Source organism: Momordica charantia (genome assembly GCF_013281855.1).
Source record: "Momordica charantia cultivar OHB3-1 chromosome 5 unlocalized genomic scaffold, Mcharantia_2.0 BLBB01000005.1, whole genome shotgun sequence".
Lineage (NCBI taxonomy): Eukaryota > Viridiplantae > Streptophyta > Magnoliopsida > Cucurbitales > Cucurbitaceae > Momordica > Momordica charantia.
Genome location: NW_028275163.1, coordinates 23,642,616 through 23,656,836, shown reverse-complemented (window position 1 = coordinate 23,656,836; position 14,221 = coordinate 23,642,616). Strand labels below are relative to the sequence as shown.

At 36.1% G+C, this 14,221-nt stretch overlaps 3 protein-coding genes across 4 annotated transcripts; all 3 read right to left on the bottom strand.

The window, feature by feature from the left end:
- Nucleotides 1–633: 633 nt before the first annotated feature.
- LOC111014929 (DNA-binding protein S1FA) lies at nucleotides 634–2,007 on the bottom strand. The gene is made up of 2 exons (XM_022289798.2): nucleotides 1,828–2,007; nucleotides 634–1,041 (listed from the first exon to the last, which is right to left on the bottom strand). The coding sequence occupies exons 1-2, from the start codon at nucleotides 1,846–1,848 to the stop codon at nucleotides 826–828; spliced, it is 237 nt and encodes a 78-aa protein (XP_022145490.1). The 5' UTR covers nucleotides 1,849–2,007; the 3' UTR covers nucleotides 634–825.
- A 1,714-nt stretch (nucleotides 2,008–3,721) lies between these two features.
- On the bottom strand, nucleotides 3,722–8,118 carry LOC148211563 (L-type lectin-domain containing receptor kinase VIII.1-like). 2 transcript variants are annotated; one of them, XM_088123656.1, is made up of 2 exons: nucleotides 5,765–8,118; nucleotides 3,722–4,146 (listed from the first exon to the last, which is right to left on the bottom strand). In XM_088123656.1, exon 1 carries the CDS (start codon nucleotides 7,980–7,982, stop codon nucleotides 5,784–5,786), a length of 2,199 nt encoding a protein of 732 aa, XP_087979782.1. In that variant the 5' UTR covers nucleotides 7,983–8,118; the 3' UTR covers nucleotides 3,722–4,146; nucleotides 5,765–5,783. The 2 variants fall into 2 exon arrangements, with proteins under 2 accessions (XP_087979782.1, XP_087979783.1); XM_088123657.1 differs by having other exon boundaries at nucleotides 3,722–4,088.
- Nucleotides 8,119–11,759: 3,641 nt separating this feature from the next.
- LOC111014955 (peroxidase 21) lies at nucleotides 11,760–14,220 on the bottom strand. The gene is made up of 5 exons (XM_022289834.2): nucleotides 14,089–14,220; nucleotides 13,844–13,992; nucleotides 13,305–13,493; nucleotides 13,052–13,217; nucleotides 11,760–12,352 (listed from the first exon to the last, which is right to left on the bottom strand). Exons 1-5 carry the CDS (start codon nucleotides 14,153–14,155, stop codon nucleotides 11,952–11,954), a joined length of 972 nt encoding a protein of 323 aa, XP_022145526.1. The 5' UTR covers nucleotides 14,156–14,220; the 3' UTR covers nucleotides 11,760–11,951.
- Nucleotide 14,221: the final 1 nt, after the last annotated feature.

Sequence of the window (14,221 nt, the reverse complement as noted above, 5' to 3'; positions counted from 1 at the left end):
GCAAGAAGGACTGCTTTTGGGCATATAAAAAGGCACTGAATTGCCTGTGGAAGTATGGCAATACAAGGAAGCAACTTAGCTACAAGCCAACATAATATTAATAACAATAGGAAAAAGTTGTAAAAGCTGAGTGTTTTATATCAGAATTGGCTGTTTGGACAGAATGCGCAATTATGTTGATCGAGACTTGAAAACAATGCATCCCACAAAAATGCACAAGGAGACAAGATAACTTACTTGGCTTCTGGAAAAGGGTAGCTTTTTTTCTTGGCTTCAATGTTCTCCAGTGTTCCACGTGATTCAAATAAGCAATGGCCCCCAGAAGAACATGTCTTTTCCCTAGTTGACTAAATGATTCTTGTGACAAATTTATGAGTGTCTCGCTTCTAAGTTCAAATCCAACACAGAGTTAGACACATCACTCAACTCAACCATGCAATCTCTTTCTCTCTCTAGAGTCTAGAATCTAACCCACCATTTATTGAGAGATTAAAGTGAAGTTCCATGAAAAGAAAAGAGATTCTACTAGTAAAAAGACTGAGTTAAGGCTGTTTAAAGATGGAGAAACAAAAATCTTCATGGTGTGGTGTGTAGCAAAAACAGGGGAATAAGTAGAAAAGAGTCAATGGCACCTTGAGAAGAGAGCCCATGTAATGAGTTAAATAAGAACTCATAAATCATAATCAAGTTCGATTTCTGAAGAGGTAATAAAGACAGCAGATAAAAAGAAATAACTGTGACAACTTTCTCTGGTCAGTCTATGTAGGAAAATTTTGAAAATGAAAACGTTCTACAGAGAAGGAAACCTTGGGAAGATAATTTTCTTTACTCTCCAGGTGCAGAGACTCCTTGCTTCAGTCTTTCCTTCCTCATCTTCTTTTTAGATACTGGCTTTTTCTTCTTGGGAGGGAGATTCTTCTGTGCATACAAGTAAAGTGCATAGTTCCCTACAAGGAAAATCAGCAGCAACCCACCAACAAGCAGCAGTACTATCAGCCCTGGATTGAATCCCTTTGCTTCAACATCATTGATCACATTTCCCTGTTCACTTGCAGGAGCCACAATTAATAAACCATCACGATGAGCTTCAAAAACCGAAGTTGGTGTTTTCAAGGAACACAACCCACCATGTCATATTTTTCATAGGTTCTAAATGATCTAAATCTAATTAGACGCTTTCAGAAATGGAGATCCACATTCAATAGGGAATTAACAAATCAAACATTACAGGCAGATTTGCTGAAATTTATCCTAGTTTGATACCAGGGCATAAAGTGAAATAGCTTATCTTTAACATAATTCTCAAACCACGCCCACATTCATCTGAAATTGGTCCACCACACGAAAAGGTTCGACTATTACCCAAACATCAATGATGAATGCAGATATTTAACAACAGTCTGATTACAAGTTCACAACCCATACGCTGGAAATTTCCCAATTTGAAACGACAATTCGCCTGCACGGATGTTACCCTAGGTTTTTCACCCAGAGACAAATTCAATCCCTAAAATTAAGATTCGCAGGCCCTATAATGCGTGCGCCAAACTATTTTAAGCTCAATTTTTCATTCCCCAGAATTTCAGCCAAAAGAACAAATTCCGATCCGAACCCAACACTCGCCAATTAAATCACCGCCCAACCAGAAAATCAAGCCTTCAGAAAACAACAAAAGAGGAATCTGGACGCAGAAAGATCGATACAAACAAGCAATTTGAAGAAAAAGCGTTGGAACACAGAATAAAAAACGGAATCCAAAAAGCACAGATCTCGTGAAATTGAACGCAGAAAGCAAGAAAACGAGGGGGATTCCTTCGATAATCGTACCTTGGCATTGGATGAAGCCATGATTGCGACTCAAAGCCGGATAGATCGGCCGGCAGGAGGGTCCTGAATATAGGTGATTTGTACGAATCGGAACGGCGGCGAAGCGTTGACGGAAAAAATGTCAGCAAATTGTTAAAGAAATGGGAGATTCATATAAATCAGCCACCTGGTCCACCGCCAGTCCTGCGCTTTCTATGGGCCGCTCTTTCATCGAAATGGGCTCAGATACGTTCATAGTTTTTTCTTTTTCTTTTTTAGATAAATACATATGTAGAATATTTAAAGATTTGTCATTTGTCAAAAATATAATTCTAATAAAAATGACCAAACTATCAATATCCATATATTTTTAATAAATAAATAAAATTCTCTACATTAAAAGTCTAAAATATAGAATTTAAAGTATAATAATAAAACTAATAGAATGATACTTATGGTGGGTAGTTTGAGAACAAACGATTCCTGAAAATTTAGATCCGTAAATATTCATAAGAAGTACATTTGAATCCACCAGAGATCATTTTTGTTTTTTTTTTAAATATTCAAAATCTTCTTAAGATACTCAAAATTTTAATAGGTTTACTTAGTAAACAAATAGAAACCAAAATGATAAGAATGATTTGTGAAATTTGACTAAATTAGAGACCAAGTTAAAATAAAAATTTTAAATTACGATAATAGCATTTGAAATTGAATTGAATCGTCAGAATTAAATTTGTGATTCAACCTTTTAATCTTTTTTAAAATAGCGACCATTTAAACCGTAATGTAAAAACGCATTTTATATTTATCTTTGTGACCACAACGAAGGAAGAAAATTCCAAAGAAAGCATAGATGTTCGCTCATTCCTCATATAATTATTTATTAATTACCTTTTAAATGTAACATTATAGTTCTATTCAAAAGAAATAAAATATATAACATTATAGTGGGATTATGAAATTTTGAAAAATTAATTGATTTTACATTTTTTTTACCGTTATTAACTTTTGAATTTTATTCTTTCACATGGATCAAATCACGATCCACATGTATTTATTTATTTATTTTATTATTATTGTTTTTTAGGAAAGTCCGCTTGTAATATTATTATATATGGAACCATGTTACTTTGTCTTTTTTGAAAAACTTTGGTACTAAATTAGGTTATCTCATATATATATATATATATATATATATATATAATTTTTGCAATGAATCATGTCAAGTACATAGTTTTGATATTATTTGTTGCATAGTGTATCATGTTAAGTATAATGTACATGGAATAGAGATGAAACATAATTTTTCATTTGCCAAATTTTCCTGTCCTTTGGGCCTTAGAGAAGAAGCTCATTGTGGTTTAAGGCCCATTCTGCTTGAAACCAATTTCAAGCCCAAATTAAATGAATATCTATATAGATATATATACATGATGTGTGATTCTAGATGAATTGATGTGTTGACCTAGAATTTTAGGCGGCTCATCGATCAAAACTAGCACCCGTATATGTGTTCAACATACTCCAATACTTAAATTAATATTCAAATTGAAGTAGTTTTTCAGGTGAGATGCTCTCTTGAAGAGAGCATTCTCATCCCAAGAGATTCTCTATTTATAAGAAATATTATGGATGTGATTTGTGGGTCTTAGAGGTCTGTACCCACCATCCGATCGAAGGTGGGATGTGAGCCGTCGAGAGTCGAGGTCCTCTCTTGAAGAGCAACATCTTCGTCCCCTAGCACGTCTTCTGTACGTTTTCTCCTTTGGCCTATGTGGGCTAGATAGCGGCCATGTGATAGGGTGTTCTCAACCCTCAACAATATTATATGTATACTGTTGGGAACGTTGGATTTTTTTTTTAATTCAACAATTGTGATGGTGGGAAATCCAACTATAGACCTTAAGGATGGTGAGAAAGAAAAATATGACATGCCGTGTGGAGAACTAAGAAATATTGAAATGTTAGATCTTTCCCAGAAATAAGCAATGGTGGACCTATGAAACTCGACCAACTATGACTCGATATGCCGAGATAAGAATCCCAATCATCCGATCCATAACCCTATTCTAACAAACTCGCAATGGCCTAATAGAACGGTTATGCAAGCTCCACCACGTGACACCCTATAAATAGAAACGTCACTCCGACGCCATGTATGCAATCTTATTCCTCAACTTGAGACTGGTCTCTTATCAACTTGAGCGTCAAAGTCTCTTTTTCTCTTGTGCATGTTTCTCCTCATCGAAGCTCGCTCCGATAGCTCGACTATACCCGATCTAGTCATCCTCAAATCAGGTCAGATTCTGGTATAAACAACTACTTGTATCCACTTACCTATCGAATTAAAAGGAAACAAAAAGAAAGTTGGATCTAACATTTGAAAAGATGTGTTAAAAAACTCGAAACAACCAACCAAATTCTGATCACCACCAACCCAGAATTGGACTACACATAAATCCAAAGTCCCCTAACAACTGAAACTTTAATTTTGTTCTCTTTTTTCATAGATGATAAAATATTTTAAATTTCCCTCTAATGGAGACAAGATTCCCACTTAAGCAAGCAAGCAAGTGGTTGCATCATTCAATCAAACAATGCCACGTGGCCAATATCCTCAACAGCCTCCACCAAGAGAAAAAAAAAAGTTGTTTCTATTATAATAATAATAATAATCACTGAATTATTAGATATTTGAACCAACCTTATATATAACCATGTTCATAATGCTTGTGTCATTTTTCAAATTTATCCCTAATTAAAAATAATAATTATTTCATCAATACATTTTTCAATCGAATTTATACCATCACTGTTGTAAAAAAAAAATGTTGTTTGAATTTATAATTGTTTATGGTGGTCCATCCAAATATTGTAGAAGGACAAACCAATGCAATAAATATATTCTAGTTAAAGTAACTGATATTGATTTTTTTAGTGCTCCATGAGTACTATTTTGAGATATTTGGAAGTTATGTATAAAATAATTTTTAATTTTTGTCGATAAAATAGACGTTTAGTTAGAATAATGGTTTTGGGGTGAAAAGAACTAGTAAAATATAATTATTAACCGTGCCTTAAAAAAGTTTTAACTATCTTTCCAGTAACATTTAAAAATCAGTGGGAAGCATTAAGAAAAACAAAATCCACTGTTCAAACCATGTTTATTATATTTATATCTGCACTTTTTGTTTTTAAAGAGGCATAAATGATAAATCCACGTAGACATTTATTCGAATGTAATATTAGCATAATTGTAATATTGTTTTAATATGTAATTAAATAACTCGAAAAAAAAAATTGAAACAACAACACAAAAGTTTCATGAAAATTCAAATCTTCTCTAATGACTGATTGATTAAAGTAGAAAGTTCTCATTTTTTTTTTCAACGAAAAAAAAAGATTCATTTTCAATATTCTAATCAATAATTCATCAAATTATATATAAAAAAAACGAAGTTAAATGTCAATAAGATAACTATCACAAACAGAACGTTAGTCATTTTCAATAATCAAGACAAAAGTTACAGAACATGAATTATTTTAATTAGATAGTGTAAAGAACTCATACTTGGATAAAGCTACTAAATTAATTAGTAAAATTGATTGAGATGGACTAATCAACGATGATTATTATTAATTATTAAAAATTAAAAAAAGTATCCATTTGATCCACCCAACCCAATAATCTAACTTACACTAGAATCTCCCCCCTCTAATAATAATAATAATAAATAAATAAACTAAAACCCTAATTAAAAAATAATAATAATAAAAGGAGGTTACTTCTGAAAGCAACCATCCACCACCAACCCCCTAAAAAGAAAATTAAAAGGAAAAAAAAAACAATTAGATAAAAATATGGATCCCACCATGCCTGGTTATTTGTGTCGTACATAAATAAATAAAATGGATAAATATCGAAAATATGTAATAATTAGGTAAATATATATACCGTATGAGTGGATAATGATTCACACGATGGATGGGGCTCCAGCCGTCCGATCATTGAGCGAGATTAAATCCTCGCCATTGAAGCTGTGCTCGGACGAGGAAGTGGAAATGGCGATCATGCCGTTGAGATCGGAGACGCTGTCTTGTAGTGTGAGCAAAAGATGGGCAGTGCTGAAGCTCGTGGAGGGCTTAGACCGGGGCACGATCGGAATTTCCGAATCGCCGATTAACATTTGGACTACGGCTCTCATCGTGGGTCGGGTCATCGGATCCGGGTGCGAACAAGCGAGCCCGACTAACAAAACTTTCCTCATCTCCGATTCCTCGAACTCTCCGCCGAGTCTAGCGTCGGCCGCCGTTAACAACCGTCCTTCCCGGTGTAAACTCCAGACCCAGTCCACCAAATTGCTGTTTACCCCAATTTTGCCGCCGCCGGCGGCAGCGGCGACGGTTTCTTTCTCGATCGGCCGTCTTCCGCTGGCGACTTCGAGAACGACGGCTCCGAAGCTGAACACGTCGGTTTTCTCCGTCGCCCGACCGGTGAGGAGATACTCCGGCGCGAGGTATCCCATTGTGCCGGCGGCGACGGTGGCGTCCGGCGATTTATCGTGCTCCACTTGCCGGGCCAACCCGAAATCCCCTAATCGGGCATTGAAGCCTTCATCCAACATTATATTACTGGTTTTAACATCTCTGTGAATGACCTGATTTTCACATTCTTGATGCAAATAGGCCAAAGCGGAGGCGACGCCGAGAAGGATTTTTCTCCGGTGAGGCCACGGCAGCGGCGTTCTTGCCTCGAAAAGGGCTTTATCCAAACTCCCATTTGGCATTAAATCGTAGACGAGTAAAATTTCCCCTTTCTCGTGGCACCACCCCTGAAGGCGGACCAAATTCCGGTGCCGGAGAGTTCCGATAATGGAAAGTTCAGACAGAAATTCGTTCTTCCCCTGAGTACTATGACTACACCGTTTCACCGCCACAATGTCGCCGGTCTCCGGCAGAATCCCTTTATAAACCGTCCCAAACGCGCCGTGGCCGATGATTCTATTCGCGTTGAAGCACTTGGTCCCGATTTTGAGCTCTTTGTAAGTGAATTCCTTCGGCATTTTTATAATCTCCGACGCGAGGGAGTCCGATTTTTTTACGCGCTTGATTTTTTTCGAATATACCCAAATTAACCCGCCGGCGAACAGCGCCAGAACAAACGCTCCCGCCGTCACCACTCCGACCACCGCACCGGCCCCTTGCTTGCAGAGCCCATTGTGGCAGGACGAGGACTTGGAGTCCTTCTGCGAGACGGAATCTGAACTCGAAGGCGGCAGAGACGGCGGCGGCGACCGGACAACATTAGCCGTTGGATTCATCAACGTCGTAGTTGGCGGCGGTGGAACCGCCCCGGGTGGGGAATTAGAGTCAATCGACGACGTAAAGCTCCACCAGTCCACACTGTGAACCTCTGTACTCCCCTGTGTCGACCCGGAAAATCCGACATACATAAAATCGTTGAAATACGGGTCGAGATCGAGATTGAACGACAATAAGGGCTCTTTGGGTTTCAAATTGGAGTACGAAACTAAAACATTGAAGATCCGAGCCGACCCGTCGTATTCGATCCAAGCATTTACAGTGTCCCCGCTTTTGAGATCGATTCCAATTGCGTCCAGATCGCTGACCTGCAGCGAAACCATGTCGTTCAGATCCAATCCGACATGGTTCCCGTTAATGTCCTTAAACTCGACATCCATTAGAGTGTCGAATTCCACCGCCACGAACCCCAGTCCCCTCTCGTCGGCCAGCCCGAGGAACCCTCCGGCGGCCCCCACCGTGTTGGCGTCGGGAGAGATGACGAAGGCGAGACCGCCGCCGATTGAGGAGGGGTTCAGATTGGTGACGGAGAAGGAGAAGAATGTGGAGAAACTGGCCAGGTAGTTAATTCCCGGCTGCCGGAATCTTATGGGTTTGGCGTAGAGGACCCTCCCGGCGCCGGAGTTGGGGACGGCAAGGTCACGCGTGAGCCTCACGCTCCCGTTGTTCAAGTGGGCATCTCCGAGAAGCTTCAAGCTGCTGAGTGCGACGGTGCCGAAGTCAAATTCAGTGACGGCGGCGGCGGCGGCGAAATTGGAGTTTAAACTGAAATTGAAAATGCTACTTCTTAAAAGGCAAAATAGAAGTGCTGTGAACGTAAATGGCGAGGAAATGGGAGAGAAATTCAACATTATTGATCTTAAGCACTGCTCTTCAGACCCATCTCTGAAATTTCAGTCCTTTTTTTTCCGGTGACGTTGAGGAAGACGATGACCAAATCACGGGTAGAGAGAGAAAGAGGAGGGAGAGAGGGAGGAGGAGAAGAAGAATGGTATTTTCTTTGCCTTAAAAACAGACCAAACCTCAGCAAACAAACAAGGAATACTAAAGAGAATCCAAAGAGGACAGGTGGACCGACGTCGCGACACGTGTCCCTCCACAACGGTAATTTTTCGATGATAAAGCAACTTTTTTTCCTTTTTTTTTCCTCCTTTCTTTCCTTTCACATCTTTTTACAGGGTGGACGTTTTTGTCGCACGTGGCTTGCAGCAGCGCGTACGGCACGCTTTTTTATCCGGGCCCACATGGCTGCTCTCTAGGCGCTGGGCCCCACGCGCTGCCCACGTCAGCTTTCCGATTTGGCAAAACCAGGCGTAGGCGGCCCTGGTTTTTCTGTGTCTGGCTAATCATAGCATTAAGTGAGTAATTAGTGTTAGATTGATATGTTCTGTAAAATATTTTCTGAAGATATTCTTTATCGTATTTAGTGCGTTGTCGGGTGAAAAATACTACTGTGAAATTATTGGGAAAAGGACATGATTACTGTAATTTTGGAAATTATAATTTAAGAGACTTCACGTGATGATTTTGAAAAGCTATGGCAGATTCTTTTTTTTTTTCAAAGAATAATTATTTAAGATATTTATTGGAGGTAATTTCTCGCTTACTCTCGCGAATGTAGATAAGTTAGTGACTTGTGGAAGGATTCTTACTTCGAATATCATTATAGAGGTTAAGCCGAGCTATATAATACCTTAATAGCTTAGTATACAAGTCGAGTCGAGAAATAATCTACTTCCACTTCGGTCACTTGAATGACTAGTCGTGCCGATCCAAGAACACTCTTTCAGGAACTCAACTTCGACATAATATTAGACAACACGTCGTGATTACCGAGCTGTCCAAAAATCATTGGAGGCTTGTTGAATCCCCTATCAAAAGTTCTACTTACAAATAGGAATCTTTCACCTCATTTTTAGATACGTGAAATTATATTATCTCTCAAGTGTAAATTGATCATCTATTGACTTGAACGCAGAATGTTTGCTCTCTTTTGTAGGTCTCCTACTTATGAACACGTCAACTCACCTTAAGGTCCGTCATCGTTCAAACTTGCTTAAAATCTTGGTCAAACAATATTCAAACTTTCACAGGGAGGCTTGGAGCTGTGATAATAAATGACAGATAAAATTTTAAGAGTTTGTATGATATTTTTACTGTGCATTCTTTTTAATTTATATTTTATTTATGCAATTTAAGTAGCTTTACTTTTATATAAATTCCTACATCTATTTTTCTTTTAAGTTTGTTGTACGTCGATTATTATTGTTATTTTTATTATTTTTCTGAGGAAATGCATCAATTAATTAGTTGACAAATAATTTACTAAAATATAAGTATTCGTTTGAAATTGTTGTGTCTAATTCAAACATTCACACTCTCTGCCCCTATTAAATTAGATTCACTCACATTTGCTAGTGTTATTAAAATATAATATTATATATATTATAAGTAAGAGTACATGTGGATTTGTTAAATGTTATCCCATTTCCTCTATTATTATTATTAACCCCATAATTATGTCAATTATAAGTATATTTTTTTTTCAAACTTGTTGAACGTTGACTAATAATTCAAGCTTGTAAGTGTGAGCTTAATCTTATTTTACATGAATACACAATTTTTTCAACGAACATTTATTTAATTATTTTAAATGTTGTTTAGTAAATAGTTAAATAATGAGAAAAGCGGAGCTCTGACTAAACTCAGTTTAATTATTTAAATTTTTAAAAATTAATTTAGTTATACCTGCGATCCATTTCTTTGTAGGTAAGTTAGAGATAGTTTGATTCATATTGTATTCTATTTGTCAAAAACCAAAATGAAAACATAATTCAACGGTGGAAGGTTAAGGGAAAAAAATTTATCCCTCTAGATCTAATAAAGTGCATACCATAAATTTCAAATTTCATCAAATTAGATCGGATTGACAAACAACAATGTAAAAACTTACTCATTTAATGAAATCAAATTTTACACGAAACGAAGTTTTACGAATGCACAAAATCTACTATTTAGTAACTATGTCATAATCATATATATTTCATTCGACCTACGCTCAACATTTCATTAGACTATACTAAAATATTATTTTCAACAATTTTTCAAACAAAAATATATAAAGATTTAAAAATTATGACAACGGTTTAAAGGTAGAGACTGCGACATTTTTTAAGGGGGAGATTATTACACTTGTCTGAAATTTAAAAAGCAATTTAATGAAATAAAAAACTTCCGAGTAAAAATGGATATTTTTCCAAACATTTTCAGTTAATGAAATTTACAATAAAAAGAGGAAAAAAAAACTGCCACAAAAGTCAAATCGAAGTGATCACACGTTTGTTTTGTTTTCCAAATTTCCTCAGCCAATGAACCAGCTGAAGCGCTGTCGTTTTAACCACGTCATAATTATCTTCCCTCGTGAGCACGTGGGCCACCGTCCGATTAACTCTCACTTGTTGGGTCCAGATCTGGTTGATGAGCGGCTGGATTTGATGATGAGTATGTCGATTGGTGGGACGGACCGTAGAGGATCAGGAGGAGATCTCGAGAAGAATGGAGGCGGAGGCGGATTTGCAATCGGTGCGGGTCCCACAGTTTGTTAAAAACGCACGGGACATCTAATTATGTGAATCTTGACTCGGCTTCATCGGACGGCCCACGTTCGTTGATTTTTGCCCACTATTTTTTTTTCCTACTGTGGAGTGCTTTTGAAGGCTTTCTTAAAGAATGGCCAATGTTTTTTTAACGTAAGAATTATTGTTTTGAGCATTAAGGATCAAGAATTATTTAATACTTTTCATTTTTTTTTCAAACCTTTTTTTGTCTCTTTTGTTTTAATTTTACCTCACCGTTATAAAAGTTTATTTCTTTCATTGTTGTTTCTTTTTTAATATTATAATTCAAATAAAAAAACCGAAATTTAAACTTAAAAGTTACTAAGATGTATCACTAGTTGAGTTATATTTAAGACATAAAATTTGAAGTATAAAGATTAAAGGTTGATGTTATTTATTATAAAATTTAAAGTTCTAAATTTTGTCAAAGAATTTTGAATACTTTTGCCCATTTAAACATAGCTTAATTAGTTATGATATATATCTCGAACAAAAGTTCGTGAGTTCGAATCTATATTCTACATTCTTTGTTATACTAGAATAAATTGAATATTTTGTTTATTTAGTTGTTGAATTTTCTTTCCGAAAAAAAAATAACATAAAAAACATATGATCAAAAGATAGTGAGTTGAGATCTCCACCTTCACATGCTGTTTTTTTTTAAAAAAAAAACATGTTTGATTACAAAAATTACGAACTCCGATCCACGAAGCTCGCCCTATGATTGTCAACGAATGCTCATAATCTAGACAGTGAGTGAAGGCTTCGACTTTCAAGTCAATCTAAATCTAAGTCTGATTTATTACTCCGAGAGATAATAGTCTCTTGTACCTAAGAAGTGATGCGGAACTTAGTCTAAATTATTAGTTGGTTTGGTTTTGTGCGACCCTAAAATGGGTCAAACATCTCAAATACTTTAGTTTGGTCTAAATTATTGGTTTGGTTTTTGATTTTGTCAAACCCTAAAATGGGCTTAAACATCTCATTTTGAGATTTGATATATGTACAGCGTTACATCACAATAGACTCATCAATGCTTGTTATTAAAGAGAATTACACACCATCATAGTAAAATAAGCAACCCAACCATCATATTTTTACAATTCCCCAAACATTATTCATCTTTTGATGAAGGGATTAGAACCCCTTAATGGTTATTTTAAACAAACTCAATCTTATTAACTGGGCCAAACAGGATTGCCATTAATTAATGTAACGACAATCTTTTCTAATCTCTCCTTCATCTCCGGTGAGCGGACTATTCTCCGACAATAAAAGAATACCCCTAGAGAATTGGGCATGGAAATAGTCGTTATCAGCCGCAAACTTCTTGACATATGGAAGAGTGAGAGGGTTAGAAACCAATTGCTGGTCCACCAAGAGCAAGCCCTTGTGTTTTAGTATATTACTATAGTACATGTTGTCAAGAATCATTGGAGTCTCCCGATCGTTTCTTGAATACAACACTGCATTCGGGTCAGGGGTTGGCGTTGGGCATCGACCTTTTAAGTATTTTGCGTATTCAGGATCAATGGTTGGATCAACGGTTGGATATAGCCTTTCAACCAAGTTCACACAATGAACTCTACCAACTGAGTGAGCCCCTAAAAGAATAAACAAAGAGTAATAGATAAATTAGAGTTTAAAATTACTTAATCACACTAAATTTATTTGTTTTTTCATGCTCTAAAAATAAGAGAATGGTTTGAGAAAATAAACTAAAATTTGAAGGTCCATTAGTACAGCCCATTTAGCTGAAGTGGAAGCCCAACTGGACAAGCCTTATAGCCTATTCATTTTGAACACAAATTTGCCCTCTTGGCCCAATTATTTGGTTCCATTCAGCTAATGGCCTATCCAATATTATAGATCTGAGTAATTAAATAATTAACAATATAGATCTAATAATAATCTTATTTTTAGTTTTAAAAGTTTCCTACTTTTTAAAAAAATACTTTCAAATTATTAGTCAAAAATTTAAAAGTAAAACTAGATTTTGAAGATTGTTTTTTTCCCCTAAAAAACAAACTAAAATCTACCAACAAATAAATACTTTTTGGGAAAAAAAATAAATATTGAACTTAGTATACATCTTATAGACTCCTGATTTTAACCACGTGCCTTTCAACTTACTTTCGGATTTTCATTTAGTAGATCAGTGAATTAGAAAAATGTGGTTAGAGAACTATAAAGCACAAAATTGAAAGATTTATTAGACATGCTTTAAAGTTTAATGACATATTGGCCATAATTCTGAAAGTCTAGGGAACAAAATTATAGCTTGAGCATTTATATTTGCAAACCTAATAGAGCGACAGTTGCTTCGGTATCAATGCCAATAGATTGAAAGCGCGAGAGAACGTTTATAATGGAATCGTTGTGCCTTGGGATCAACTCTTCGACAAGTTGTGAATAGCTCACTTTACTATCTCTTCTCCCAGTTTTCATCTCTATATGAGGTCCTTTCAACTGCATCATATATAGTTACCCAAACTTTATATAATGGCAAAAATAATAATAAATAAGAACACTTTTTTATTTTGGAGGGGAAAATACCATGACAATGCCGTCTCTAGCGGAGAGAGCGACGATATCGGCACAAGAAACAGTAAGAGCACATTCTTTTTCGACAGCTGCTTTGATCTTGTTTACGTATTTGAAATTTCTCATCCCAAAACTCCTTTCGGATTCCTTCTCCGATTCCACACCAACGACCGTCTCCAAAAGCAAAGACGCATCGCAAGCCTACACATACAAATCATATTTTAGTGTCTCGTTTTCACTTGCTTTATTTTTTGTCCTCGAATTTTACCTTATTTTAAACTTAAAATCTGATTTGATAGCTCAAAGTAAACTCATGCATCTATCCAGCGACTAATGTCAAATTTAAGAATGAGTTAGTTTGACTTTTACGTCAAATCAAATAGCAAAAATTCAAAATCTAAAACGTAATATTACAAAATAACATCAGAAATAAAAATAATAGCATTAAAACAAAACAGTTCACCACTCAAACTATTATTTTCCATCTCCATCCAAAAATTAATAGAGAAAATTAAAAACATTAATTGAAATAAATACAAAAAATTAATTACCTTGACAACGCAGTCGTGGAAGAGGTTTCTGAGCCATGAAACGGCGGTGTTTCCATGTTCGTAGTAGAGATCCATAACTTGCTGTTTTATAATTTCTTCAGCTTTTGGGCAGCTTTTTGCGTAATAATTTAATTGCAGATCGCTCCTTCCTATTTCCCAATTTTCAAAAATTATCCAAATCAAATTTTATTATCATTTTTCAGTACGAAAAAAATAGAGAAAATAAAAGAAAAAGAAAATGGGACCTGAATAGAAGAGCTGCAACTGCAAGAGGAGAAGAAAAAGAAAGCTGAAATGGTTCTTGGCCGCCATTTTTGAGCTTCGGAGCTTCTGGTTTGGTCTGAGTAGCCATTTTCATGGCCTTTTTATAGTGGAAGA

Excerpts from the sequence above, each read along its gene's own strand:
- LOC111014929 (XM_022289798.2), bottom strand. The coding sequence starts at position 1,848 with ATGGCTTCATCCAATGCCAAG. Across the intron at positions 1,042-1,827 it reads TGGCTTCATCCAATGCCAAG|GGAAATGTGATCAATGATGT; the intron begins GTACGATTATCG and ends GCAAGTGAACAG.
- LOC148211563 (XM_088123656.1), bottom strand. The coding sequence starts at position 7,982 with ATGTTGAATTTCTCTCCCATTTCCTCGCCATTTACGTTCACAGCACTT.
- LOC111014955 (XM_022289834.2), bottom strand. The coding sequence starts at position 14,155 with ATGGCGGCCAAGAACCATTTCAGCTTTCTTTTTCTTCTCCTCTTGCAG. Across the intron at positions 13,494-13,843 it reads TCCACGACTGCGTTGTCAAG|GCTTGCGATGCGTCTTTGCT; the intron begins GTAATTAATTTT and ends TTGTATGTGTAG. Across the intron at positions 13,218-13,304 it reads CTAGAGACGGCATTGTCATG|TTGAAAGGACCTCATATAGA; the intron begins GTATTTTCCCCT and ends TATATGATGCAG.